Source organism: Leuciscus leuciscus (assembly GCF_965113295.1).
Source record: "Leuciscus leuciscus genome assembly, chromosome: 9".
NCBI classification, from domain to species: Eukaryota; Metazoa; Chordata; class Actinopteri; order Cypriniformes; family Leuciscidae; genus Leuciscus; species Leuciscus leuciscus.
In genome coordinates this window covers 14560597-14574362 of record NC_138733.1, presented here as the reverse complement: position 1 = coordinate 14574362, position 13766 = coordinate 14560597, and the positions used below count along the sequence as shown (strand labels likewise).

The 13766-nt window shown below is 35.8% G+C and overlaps 2 protein-coding genes across 5 annotated transcripts in view; one reads left to right on the top strand and one right to left on the bottom strand.

Moving 5' to 3' along the window:
- scn4ba (sodium channel, voltage-gated, type IV, beta a) overlaps positions 1-12667 on the top strand; it is a 34027-nt gene extending 21360 nt beyond the window's left edge. Inside the window, exons 3-6 of one of the 2 annotated variants that reach the window (XM_082181250.1) lie at positions 1064-1283; positions 3152-3281; positions 4482-4560; positions 5875-12667. In XM_082181250.1, coding sequence (XP_082037376.1) covers positions 1064-1283; positions 3152-3281; positions 4482-4512 — 381 coding nt within the window. In that variant the 3' untranslated portion in view covers positions 4513-4560; positions 5875-12667. The remainder of the gene's footprint in view (positions 1-1063; positions 1284-3151; positions 3282-4481; positions 4561-5874) is intronic. The other variant, XM_082181249.1, reaches the window with a different exon arrangement.
- The window catches only part of tmprss4a (transmembrane serine protease 4a), a 23601-nt gene continuing 21983 nt past the window's right edge, over positions 12149-13766 (bottom strand). For all 3 annotated transcript variants that reach the window (XM_082181211.1, XM_082181212.1, XM_082181210.1), the window contains exon 13: positions 12149-13748. In XM_082181211.1, coding sequence (XP_082037337.1) covers positions 13737-13748 — 12 coding nt within the window. In that variant the 3' untranslated portion in view covers positions 12149-13736. The remainder of the gene's footprint in view (positions 13749-13766) is intronic.

Sequence of the window (13766 nt, the reverse complement as noted above, 5' to 3'; positions counted from 1 at the left end):
GGCCGCGACTCTGGAGGACTTGGAGTTAAGTTTTTCTTTGAGAAAAGAGCAAAGAATGGCATTTAAGTCATTCTTAAAAAAGGAAGATGTGTTCGTAGTTTTGCCGGCCAGATTCAAAAGTTGAATCTATCGACTAACGTTAGCTCCGCTGTTGGGAAAACGCTCTGGTTGGTTGAAGCGCTGTCCTATTGCGTGCCGAGGAAATTTGAAAGACAGCCGTTTATCCCGTCCCTCGGATTGAGCCGTGTCTATGGTGAGTTGCCAGACCTAACATCTTGATGTAGGTCTGGCTTGCCAGGCTAGCAATAAACGATTTTGAGACAAAGAACATCTAACTTTAATCATTACATTAATCATTAATCATTACTTATCAGAAATCACTGGTCACAGATCAGGTATTAGAATGAACATGGTTTACTTACATGTTGTGGCATTACTGTTGAGTCCATATCGTAAAAGTCTGTTTGCAAAGCATGCACCGAAATTGCAACTGATTTACCAAAGGATACACAGTGAAATGTACAGAATTCAAATAAATATTGCTCAACTGAGACATTCACATTTTTGAAAATAAATAACCACAGTCCTAGCATAAGGATCCTTTGGAAGGTAATGTTATTTTTAGTCCAGTGATCCTGTATCGCTCTTCTGTCCTCATCATATCACTAACACGCCAGTGGGTGGGGCCAAAGTTGCGATGACGAAGTAGGCGTTGATCTTCTTCTGCAGAGGCGTCCTTTCAAATATCTATGACGTCATAAATCGCCACATTCCAAAAACGAGTCGTTTTCTCAGCTTGGTTTCAATAAAAGCTGTTTTTGAGACAAACAAGGAAGTTTCAGTTCTGAAACTACATATTCTTATAGTATGATGACCTCTTATATGTCAAAAGCTCAAGGAAAGTTTGATTCTTCAATTCATGACCCATTTAAACAGTGTATATTTTAAGAAATTAATTATCTTGAAAAGTGAATTCAAGCAAAAATAAATACATGGCACTCAGTTTGATGTTTTGTTTATAATGCGGTGACATTTATTTATTTCCCGTGATCTGTTCCCTCAGCTTTGTGAGGCCACTATCCCAGCAGAAGGAGTAGAACCTAATGTAAAAATCTATCATGAGCGGGTGGAGTTTGTCGGCTCCAGCAAGAAAAATAACATCTCCATCTTACTGCATAACGTCACCTTCGAGGACCAGGGAGAGTACATCTGCTTCGCCCGCAACCCTAAGGAGAAGGAACGCAACCATAGTGCCATTTTCACTCTTTATGTGGTGGACGAATGTAAGTTTCCATTCTCAGTTTTGCAAAAGATCTTACCCTAGTGAAAAAAAAGTATATACTTAAGCACAGTTTATAAAATTTGTATACTTAAAGTTAAATTGGAACAACTTATTTTATACTAAATGCATTTTAGTTGTCCAAAAGTAATGGTGAAGTTCAACTTGTACTTATATTTTGAAATGCAGGATTCACTCTATTTTGGTGACATTACAATTGCAATTCAATTACAGTACACTGCAAGAGTAAACTTGAAGTGTGCTATTGGCATCATTACTGTGTGCTTCAAATGCAATACCTTTATAAATAATGGCACAGCTTAAGATTTTGCCTTTTACTGACATTTTACAGACACATCCAGTAGCCTATAGGCCTACCAGTAACTTCCTTATCCGGTGAACATCAGTGAGACAATGGGAACAGTATGTACATTGATGTAGGAACCACTACGGATGTCACGTTTATGTTCAGTTAGTGTCACCTTCATGGACTTTTAGTTTGTTTGCCTTCAGTCTCACGTTTCCTTTGTTCTATTTTCCCGCCACTCATCCGTCACCATGGACACGAATCCTCCACCGCAGCTGCTCATCATTTAGTTTGTTATCTGTGTGTTTAGTTCCTCTGTTTTCAGTCTAAAGTGTTGGTCATTGTTTGTGCATGCGTGTGTTTTGCTACATACTGTTACACCTGTTTTGTTTTATTATACTATTTTGATATTTTGATCCTGTCTTCAGTTCCTTATCCTCATCCTCATCCTCTGACAACAGACTGGATTCGAACCCGGAACCTCGCTGCCACACAAGCTCACTCATTTTATCAGTTGCGCCTCCACGCATATATGCAGGCAAAACTGCGGTTAATTTATGTTCTTTCTATACTACTATAAGCAAACAGATTTTTCTATCAATGACAGCACAAATTATATCACAAATCGGCGAGAAAAGTCTCAATTTAGGCGCAGTGAGCAGTGCGTGAAAATAAACGCGAAACTGTATAGAACAAGAAAGTGTGTTAAACTGGAGGCTGTTGAAGAAATAAAGCCAGCAAACACAACATTAAATATAATCTGCAGAAATGCACATTTCAAAGTGCAACGGGCCATTAAAGCACCATTAATGGGAAAAGTGTATTACAGTATATGTGCTTTGGAGTGTATTAGGAATACATTAAAGTAATAACTTCCGATCAGGTACGTGAATTTCTTTCACCATTTCAAACTGACTATGTGTTTTGGGGGTTTTTTGTGTCATAATTACATATATTAACTTCGGCAACTACTTTCTATATGTAAGTAAAGCTGCTTTGCAACCATGCAAAATTGTGAAAAGTGCTATAGAAATAAATTTGACTTTATAGCCTACCTGATATTCAAAGTGTGGGTAAATTATTGAAAAGGTAAAGGTCATAATTATAAAACTTTCTTCATGATTATTTTTTTGCAACTCTAAACACATTTCCTGTAAACCTTTATCCAGGCTATATTATTTTTATACTCAACAGGTAGAACTCAAATACAGTTCATTGTATTGTACATTTAATCATAACAGGTCAAAAGAGGATTAAACAAAAAGTAGTTCTTAAATATTTAACTAAATTAAATTATTTTATTTTATTTACTCATAGTTACATTTTCGCTGTAGGCAAAAGTTGTGTTTGGAAGTTCTGCCCTTACAGCATCTGTTAGCAGAAACAAACTAGATGTTTCAGTTCATACCTCATATTTTTTGTTGGACTTCAGCACTATTTCTGGATAACTAAAGTGCTTAATAATTTTATTTTTCACTAGGGTAATTATATGAATTTTAAACAGTGTGTTTTTTCACGATGTGTTATAGCACTCAAAGCATCTCGACACGTGTTTGTCTTTGCAGTGAAAGAGGTGGACAACACATTGACCGTAATCATTGTGTCCGTGCTCGGAGGGGTCATAGGCCTGATCATTCTCATAATGGTGGTGAAAGCTGTAGTCCTCGCCGTTCTAAGCCAGGTCCAGGAGAAGAAGTAAGTCAGTTTTATCCTGAGTCAAAATCTATACAGTAATGAATGTTCCCTTACTTTTTATGACTAGATTATAACCTAATCAATGAATTTTAGCCTGCCCTTGGTTGTGTGTTAAGATACATCCCTTACAAAAAAACAAGTGTACTTCAAGTTCATTTTAAGTATACTCAAGTAAAGTTCAAGTATATTTTTGTAGCAAGTAGTAGTAAGTATGTAGTAAGTATTCTAATATCAATGTACAAGTAGTATACTTGTAAGTGTACTATTTCATTACTACTCGGGACTAAATTGGCCCACTTTTGAGTGTATAAAAGTGTACTTATTAGTATACTTTAAGAGTAAACTTAGTACACAACTATTTTACAAATACATTTTTCATTTGTACTGCAACTATACTACAGGCAAACTTATATACTGACAGTTTACTAGTTAAATACTTTTTTAGTTTATGAAAGTACACTTTGAAGTATACTCTCTCAGTAAACTAGTTGTTTAGTAGCTCTATTCTGCAATTAGTCTTCTTTAAGGGAACTTAACATCATACTTATTGTTTAGTATTTGTATTTATGTTATTTTTTCACTTTAAGTATACTACTATGTTCCTATTTAGGTATTCATTTTTATACTTAAATAAACTTTTAACTCGTTCCCCACCAGCATTTTTTTTTTTAAGTTGCCAGCCACACCAGCATTTTTTTTATTGTTTTCACAAATCTTTCATGGCCCCCAGAATATTTTGTTGTATGAATATCTGAACATGCAATTTATCAAAAGAAAGAAAAGTGCCTCTGCTCTAGAATATATAAGCCTCTGCTTAAGAATGCATGATTTCATTCTAGCATCATGCATTCTTTTTTATCAACACTTGAATGTGGGAAAGTTTCATTTTAAAAAAAGCAACATTTTGAGCAAAAAGCTGAGGAAATCGCATTTTTGTCAAAGACTACGCCTGGATGCGATTCAGAACGATGATCAAAACATAGAATGAGTATCACTTCCATCAACACCCCATAGCTTGCCCATAGTCCTTTACCTCTTCCTGGGTTCGACATTTCATTCTGTAACGTTGGGTAGGTTTGATTTATATGCCGTTTAATGTCTGATGATCACGTTAGATTACATGCACGTCAGCAATGCTTCTATTGCTTGTTTCTGCTTCTTCTTCACCTGTGTTTTGATCTGGAGATTCTGTACTTTCAGAGCATGTGTAATAGCGCCCCCTACAATATAACAGTGAAAACATGGATTGCCAGAAAATGTCATCAGTGGCTTGGAAAGAGTTAAGTAGATTTGAAGTAAATTCTTATGTACACTACCAGTGGACTAGCCAAAAATAAATAAATATTCACAATTAGGAACATAATTATCTGCTTTCTTTATAAATCAATATTTTCAAACAATGTAAGATTCTAATACAGTATTAGATAGATAGATAGATAGATTTGCATTTACATTTATGCATTTGGCAGACACTTTTATCCAAAGCGACTTACATTGCATTATCCTATACATTTATACATAGGTATGTGCAATCCCCTGGGATCGAACCCACAACCTTGCGTTGTTAACGCAATGCTCTTACCACTGAGCTACAGGAAAGAAAGAAAGATAGATAGATAGATAGATAGATAGATAGATAGATAGATAGATAGATAGATAGATAGATAGATAGATAGATAGATAGATAGATAGATAGATAGATAGATAGATAGACAGACAGACAGACAGACAGACAGACAGACAGACAGACAGACAGACAGACAGACAGACAGACAGACAGACAGACAGACAGACAGACAGACAGACAGACAGACAGACATTGGGCAGTGGTTTGCAACATCACGAAAAAATATGCAGAGTCATCTTCCCTTCTGTTCTCTGTAAATGGTGGCATGTGTGCTGCACACTAACAGAAGCGACTCTCTAGGGTCCAGTGCTCTTCTGGTGACTTTGACATGGTGACTGTTATAAAACTCCCTGTGAGACCAGAGCAAATGTCAAAAAATATAATTCTGTCATTTTGAGTAAATGTCAGTAACAAGGCATTCTGGGTAATGGTGATAGAGGTCATCCCTCACAGGACAACATTTCTCTATATCCTCTGTCTGAATTAAAATTCATTACAATCCCAAATCATTCTTAAGAACACATTATCATTAAAAGAGTAAAATTCTTGAAAAGAAAACTTTATGATGTAGTTTAAAAATATACAACATAAAAACATGCAATTATGTCATAAGGGATAGGGTGCGGTCACATTATCAAAAAGGTCATGGGCAATAGATGGCCCATTGTCTGTTGTCAGTAGAGCAGTGAAGCACAGCTCACACAGAACTGAACTTTCGGGTTGGTCAGCCTGGTGAATCCATGTGATCAGCTTGAATCAGTTGTGAAATGTACATGGGTAAATCGTTTGTCCTTACGCAGAATTCCCAATCTCATGTATTCCTGCAATACATGACTACTGAAAATTCTCAGAACACCAGTAAATGTGACCACACCTTAAGTATCAGATAAATTGACATGTTTATGTCAAGGCAAAGTTACAATGTCCTACAATGTCTATGTCTTTTTTTTTTCCTCTTTCCTATAGTAAAGAGTGCCTTGTGAGCTCTTCAGGGAATGACAATACAGAAAATGGCCTCCCGGGAACCAAAGCAGACAGCAAACCAACACCAAAGGCATGAAAACAGCATGTATGTGTACATATGTGAGCATATGTATACATGCATAACTATAACAGATTGAAAGAAAGTCATAACAATGGACAGTTTTATTCTCTTTATCTCATGAGAAAAATGCTATATAAATATGTCACCATATATTTTAGACTGTGCTTGAGGAAAAATATGAAGTGCTGTAGGCTGGATCACGTACCCTTTGCTGGCCAGAAAAGCATTATTGAACTACTAACAGAAAGCAGATGATGGGTGACGCTTTGGTGTGCTTGCATTCTGCTCTATCTTGTCTGTGAGACACAGCACACTCACACTGCCTTCTTCACAAACTGCCATATCCTTCCAATGCTCGACGGCACAAGAACCACATAACGAAATGTTTCAGATAAACTTTTCTCGTGCTACTTTATACATCTTCTTCACACTGCATTCCAAACGATCCTGAGGTGGAATCACACACAAGCTGACAAGTCAGTAACAAAACAAACACCTTTATGGAAAAATACGAAACAATTTACGCATAAAACCATGGGTGCCTCTTGACATTGGAATATGTTTACCACCAATTCAAGCAGCTAACCAATTCTGATTATTAACCTCTCCGACCAATTTTACAAGTGATAATGAGTCATAAAGAGCAGGATGCGAGTACACTTGAAGGCCAGAAACACACTCTACGCAATAGCACCCCTTGTGGCAATGCTGATAATACAACACTAACTTGCCGTTCATTGTAAATTGTGTTTTGACACATTTCGTGTGTGGAAATTAGGTTGCGTAGAGTATTTTTCATGTCTAATAGCGTTCTTTAAAGGGTCAGAAGGGGGAAAAAATACTTACCAGAGATGCAGATAAGGGGTGTATATACAGGATCCAGCCAAGCACAGTTTATTCTATTCATTTCTTTTTCATGTTTTCTGCTTTAGATAAAACACAGGTGCCTGTAAACGCTTCAAGCTCCACATGCTTCCTGGGAGCCTTCAAATGCTATATAAATTATACAATGCTCACATTTTAAAAAAGCAACAAAAAAACAACAAAAAAACCTAGACAATAAACACCAATATAAAGACAATCCCCAGAAACCAACTCCCTGTAAATGAATGATCTTCTGATGCTGCTTTCAACAAAAATAACCAATAACTTTTCCTAATGCATGTGAATGTTTTATACAGTACATCTAGTGTACTATGTATCCATTTCTCCGAATCGTGTTCTCTTGTCTTTCCTTGCGTGATCTAAACATGACTGATCAATCTGTGCTTGTCGTATACATCGCCCTCGCTAGTTCATAACATCATACCATCCAGACTCCACAGGACATCATACCGCCATTGTTGCTAACTGCTAATGTTGACTTTTGACATCTGAACGAGCAAGCTAGCAACCTCTGTGCGCTAACCTGCACCAGTCCTCACAGATGCTATGCTAAGAATACTGTTTTCATATCATCACACTATACATAAACAAGTGAAAAACTTTTGTGACAAAATATAATGTATTGTAATACCTCACATGCCTCTCAATGGCTACTTACATGTGACTAGCATTAGCGTGAACCTCTCAAATCTTCTCATAGATCAGATTAGCTCGAAGCTAACTTACGAAAACACAAAAATTGCAGAAAATACTTTTTGTTCTGTAAGATGTTAAAGCGAATTCTGTTTATCAAAACAAGCCAACTTTCCAAATGTTTCAGGAGTTATTTAAGATTCAAGTGCCAAAACAGAACTGCTAGTGGAACGGTGGATGATTTAGCTGTTGCCTTCATCTAGTTTCGTTTGTCTTCCTCTTTCCTTTTGTATTGGAAACCCCATAAATGCACAATTCTCGCTCATGTCCATATCTGGTTTAAGTACAAATATTTTGACAAATTCATAACATGTGATGAATGTCACTTTGCGATTGTTCAGCAAAAATGCAATGAAACCCTCACTAGTCTTCCGCCATAACCCAAAGATGAATGTACGCAGTGGTTGTAGTTATGGCAAATTCAGAGGGGTTGTTTCTGGGCACTTTATTCATAAAGATATATGTTTTGAATGCGCATTGTATATGTAGAGCGAAGAGCGATGTCGAATTTATCGCAGGATATTTGAATATGAAGTTGAATAGCTGCAGTGGTGATATCACGAATAGGGGAACAGGAATTATTTGTCTCTTTGAATGGCTGTATCTCTTATATGTGCACATATTAGCAGTCTTCCAAATCACTTGACTCTCTTTTAGAAATCAGGGGGCTTTGGCAATCTCAACTGTTTGGGATGCTTTTGACAGAGCGGTATTAAATCCAAGTATTTATTGACAGTTTTCATTTAATCCCTTTAAATTGTGTCCGTAAATGTGTCAAAATAAGCCATGATTTGGAGAAAGGGTTTGGTGCCGCTCTGTCTGTCAGATGCACTGTACAGTCATGTGATTAGCGCCGAGTGTCCTAACTGTTGTTGAGCTGTTCACATGGCCTCTTTGATTGATTTTTTAAATATGTTATGCTTCTTACAGCTTGTTGCCTTTTGTCATTTTCAGCCAGTGTATTTATGGATAAAACGATCGCATTAACAAGGAGATTACGTAGACCAGCAATATTGTAAAAAAGAAAGAAAAAAAAAGAAAAAAAACATGGATGTATAGGCTCTTAAGAAAGGACTGTTGTATGCAAATGAGCAACTTTAACTTTTATTAGAGCTTCTTTTTTATTATTTAGCTATTTTAAGCAATCATGTTAATAACCCAATGCCTGTTCTGCTCATTTTTTGTGACTTTGTATATATCTTTTTTCATAATGATTTTGCATTTATTAAAATCAGATATTTATTGATTAGTATAATATGGTGGTTCTCAACTGGTTTTGCTTTTCACCGGACATCAGGCGGCGTAAGAAATAATGCTTATTGTACAAAAGTAAACAATAATGCCTTCAGAATCAAATACTGAAAGTTGTTCATATTTCCATGAACTGCGCAAAGATCTAAATGCCGCATTTAACGTAGTTTTGTTCATGGTTTTGGAGGTCACAACCTGTCTGTGTAGAAATCTTGACTACCTTCTACCAAGTGGCAGGTAAAAGATGTGTCAAAATACCACAGAATTATTTTTATCTTCTTCCTAACTTCATTATTTGGCTATTTTGTAGCTGTTTTGTATTTATATATCGAGTGATGCAACTATTTCCCCTGCTGTTGTGCAGTAAAACCAGACATGTGATCCATATGGCTCCATTTGATTTGGTTGGCAGACAGTTGAGAACCACTGGTATAGTGCGTAGCTGTGTAGATAGACACAAATATGCAGTCTCTTGGTCGTTTGCTTATGTCTGCTGAAATAGTTGGCTCAGCTCAGATCTGTGTTCGGTTAGTAATGTCTGAGCTGGCTGCATAGCTGCAGTGTTGCAATGCAGCACTCCATCCATGAGCCATGAATCTGCACACGTCATGCAGGTTGCGTTTCTCTCTGGATCTGAAGGACCATGGCAGGGAAAACTAAAGGGAAATGTCTGATTTATATCATAAAAAGAGCATACTCATCCAAACAGGCCAAAATATTATGTGCTAGCTAAAGTGTATACATTTTACTTACTCAAATGCATGTCACATACTTACAGCTACTACTTTAAGGTAAATATCTACAGCTGCATTTTCAGGCAGGCTGCTTGATCTGGGTAGAAAGAAAATATGGGATTTAGAATATAAAATGTGCTTTATGTGCGCAGTTGTTCCTCTGTGTTTTGCAGAGAGAATTTGTTCTACATACGTGGGTTGTCCAAAACCACTTGCACTCTTTTAAAATTCTTGTACTTATATTCATTTGAGAGTTTGGCTCTCTTCGATCTGATCCTATACAGGAGCAGATTGCCATTTTGTAAAGTTAACTTACAAAATAATGGATTTCCAAGAAAAACAAAAACTGGATTTTACTGCCTGGGTGTCTCGCTCTCACTGCCAAGCCAAGAGAGTGTGAGGACTGCTATGTGCTCCAACACATTCCAAGACACTCTGTCTCCCTCTAGTGGATTTTAAGACTTCCAACATTTTTAAATGATTCAATGATTCCAGTCACACTGGCTATGTTTGGAATGGCAAATAAGCAGTGTTGGGGGTAAAGCATTACAAGTAACACGAGTTACGTTATCAGATGACTTTTTTCAAGTAACTAGTAAAGTAACGCATTACTTTTAAATTTTAAAACAAAAGATTTTGTTACTTTTTTCAAATAACTAACGCAAGTTTCTTTTTTTCAATTTATTGACTGACACCTCTCTAGTCTCCATGTTGTGTGAACATGACGCTTTTTGTAGTTCTAGACTACAATGTGAACATGCTCATTACTTGCACAGAAACAGTTGCAGTATTCCTTAAAATTGAGTAAAATACAAACTCTGGATATTACACAAACCTGCAATAATTAAATGTTAAAATACACAAATAAACTTTATGAATTTAAACTCACTTTATTAACCAATGTCTTTGCTGCTGACTTTTGAAGATCCAATTTAACCATACTAATAATCCAAAATTACTTCAGTTAAACATCACATTTGAGTTTCTTATTTTTTTTAATATATTGCTGTAGTAAGAGTGTTGAACTTTCTTCTCCTGCGTCTTATTCTTCCGTTATCCAGAATGGCAGCACAGCTGAAAGGTATATTCATTTCACTTTTGGTGTGAAAGGGCCTTTACAGTAGCCAAAAAAAACCTTTTTTTTATTTTTTATTAAAACAACAAACAAGCAAGCCCAGGTCAGTTGAGAAAAAGTGCTGCAAAAGTAACGTAACGTAACATTTCTATGAAAAGTAACTAAGCAATGCAATTAGTTATTTTTCTAGGGAGTAACGCAACATTGTAATGCATTACCTTTTAAAGTAACTTTCCCCAACACTGCTAATAGGTTTACTGCTTACTGCATACTGCACAGTATACATTGAATACTGTACACTTTTTTAAAATAGTATGCAAAACAGTATGCATTATGCTTCACTGTTTTCACATGACTTAAGTCTTACATTTAATTCACTAAATGCCATCCAGCTGGAAATGAAACATACATTTTCAATTTTTAGATAACATTTTGTGTAAAAATGTATAGGAATAAATCCAGAAAAGATGTTCAATCAATCCCACTAGTCATATTGGGTGCATTGCATTGTGGGATACCATGGTATTATTTATATACTATTACCACATTTATTAATATGTTAAGTTAAATTAATATTTGTAATATTTTACATTTTGATTTTACTTAGTACTTTTTTAAGGTCTTCATATAATATTCATATTTTATTTTTATTTTTCAATTACCAAAAAAATATTTTGAATAGTTTTAACACATGTGCAAATGTGGTAGGAATCACATTCGTTTTGAAAACTGCATATTGCATACTGTAAGAAATAGTACTAGTAGAATGCTAGCATGCTGATCCAAACCTAGCCATTGTAGAAGAACATATGTAGAGTTTTAAAGTTTATATTTTACAGATGTGCACAAGTATTATTTGTGCACTAAATAGACTAGACAAATTTAAGAGATTTTATTCCTATATGTAAACCAAGAAAACAGCCTAAAGGATACAACTTTCAAAGCTACTTAAACACATGCCCTGCTGTACCACCCATCAGCACACCCAGGAGAACGTTCCTTTCATTTTACTTCTCTTCTTTAAGGTTGTAAAGGAAGTGGTTAAACAGGTAAAAATAATACAAAAGGTAAAAAGATCCGAATGAATAGCATTGAATAATAGTTTTGTGAAAACCGGCTCTGGCTGAGCACTTTAAACGCTTATAGACACATGTCATGTACTCAGAAAAAAAAAAGAACATTTTAAAGAAATATATGTATGTACAGCTTTTGTCTTTAAATTTACCTTTGTAAAAACATGTCATATTCCCTTATCATAACTATGCACCGCAGTAGATTTCTCTGGATTGTAAAGAATAAACTAATAAATATATCACTATGAGAAATAAAGGTTTGCAAAAAAAAATATTACTTGTGTTTGTTTGCTGTTTTTTTTTTGTTTTTTTTTTGCTTGGATAATCACATTTGTTTTGTTTGGTCATTGACAAAACCAAAGTTCCTCTAAGGAAAGTCATTTCACTCGGCGGCCATCTTTGAAACGCCTCTCAGGCAAAGATTTCAGTCATGCAAGTACAGCTCCTATCTATTTGAATGAGGAAACATCAAATTCTTCAAAGCTGTTGACCACACTTCACTTTATTATTCTAAATTCGACATTACAGACACAAAACTGTACAATATTTACAAAGAAATATCCTTTACTTTCACAAGTAGGGTGAATTCAGGTAAAATGCGCTACATGTTTGACACTGAGATGACTCTCAACAAAGTCCTAATTACACGAGTCCACCCTAAATAAAATAAAAACCAACATCCATAAGTTAACAGTACATGAAAACATGTTTGAATTACATAATTTTAGCTTTGCGTACAGTTTAAATGAATATATTAAAAATCGAATGAGTCTTACAACTCAAGAATCGAATACTACCCCACAAAGGGAAAAATGTGAAGACCACTTAATCCTGGTCTTAATAGTTGGCCTCTATAACTGATGCCATAACTTGTCCATTAAGATCTGTTAAACATTTTAAAAAGCACCCATAGTATTTTGGCTGAGTAAATGAGCACTGGCATTAATTCAAGATTATAACATGGCACCTAGTATAAAAGTCCTCAGACCTCAGAAAAGTAAAAGTACAGACATCTTAAGATGAGGAAAAAACCGAACCCTCTTGTGGCTGCTGTCTCAAAGTGCATTTTAGGTCACTTTGAGTTAAAGAGACAGCTCATATAAAAATAAAATGCCACCCTCATGATGAGAGGCTGTTCACTGCAGAGCCAATGGGCGGAGCAGGATTTCCAACTCCCACTCCCTGGATGTAATCTGGAGCTAGAAGACCTAACCATAACCCTCCACCTGTTAGATCCACAGAGGTCAAGATCCACCCATGACGTCCAGAGAGGAGGAGCTGGCACTCATTTGGCACTAAGTCTTGCTCATGACTTTATAATGTTCCTTCTTCAGCAGAAAAAAAAAAGGTAGCAGAATGTCCAAGTTGCTCTTCTCCATACAATTAGAGTGGATCGACAAGATCCTCCCTTCAATCTTAAAATTAAAGGTTCTTTATTGGCATCTATATTTCCATGAAGAACCTTTAACTTTACACTGCACAGAAAAAGTTATTTAATAATTTAAAAGTGTCTAAAAGTGTTCACACAAAGAAAAAAAAAAATGGTTCATCTAAGAACTGTTCAGTGAAATGTTCTTTGGGGAACCTAAAATAATAAATATATGGAATTGCTGTGAAAAAAAACCTTTTGTAACCTATATTTCTAAGAGTTTGTGCATTGTATGTAGGAGAGAAGAGTGAACATTCTTCAAAATGTCTCCTTTTGCACTCCACAGAAGAAAGAAAGTACTACAGGTTTGGAATGACATGAGGGTGAGTAAATGATGACTGAATTGTAATTTTTAACAGAACTGTTCCTTTAAGATTGCATTGGTGCGTCCCCAAAAAGTGGTAGTTCCACAAAAGATGACATTCACTTGTCTCCTCATTATACATACAATATACATTTCAGTGTGCAAAATCTTTTTCGTGGCACCTTTAAGTCCCTGAGTATGCTGACCAACAACTCCCACAGCGATTCCTCCGCACATTTGTGTAAATCAATATATCTTTAGTACCATATCTCCTTTTTGTGCATTGAGAACTTTGTGAATTCGTACTATGGGTTTGATGGTGTCTTCTCCATCCCAGACTCACGCAAACTCCTGAAGATGAGAAGCAAC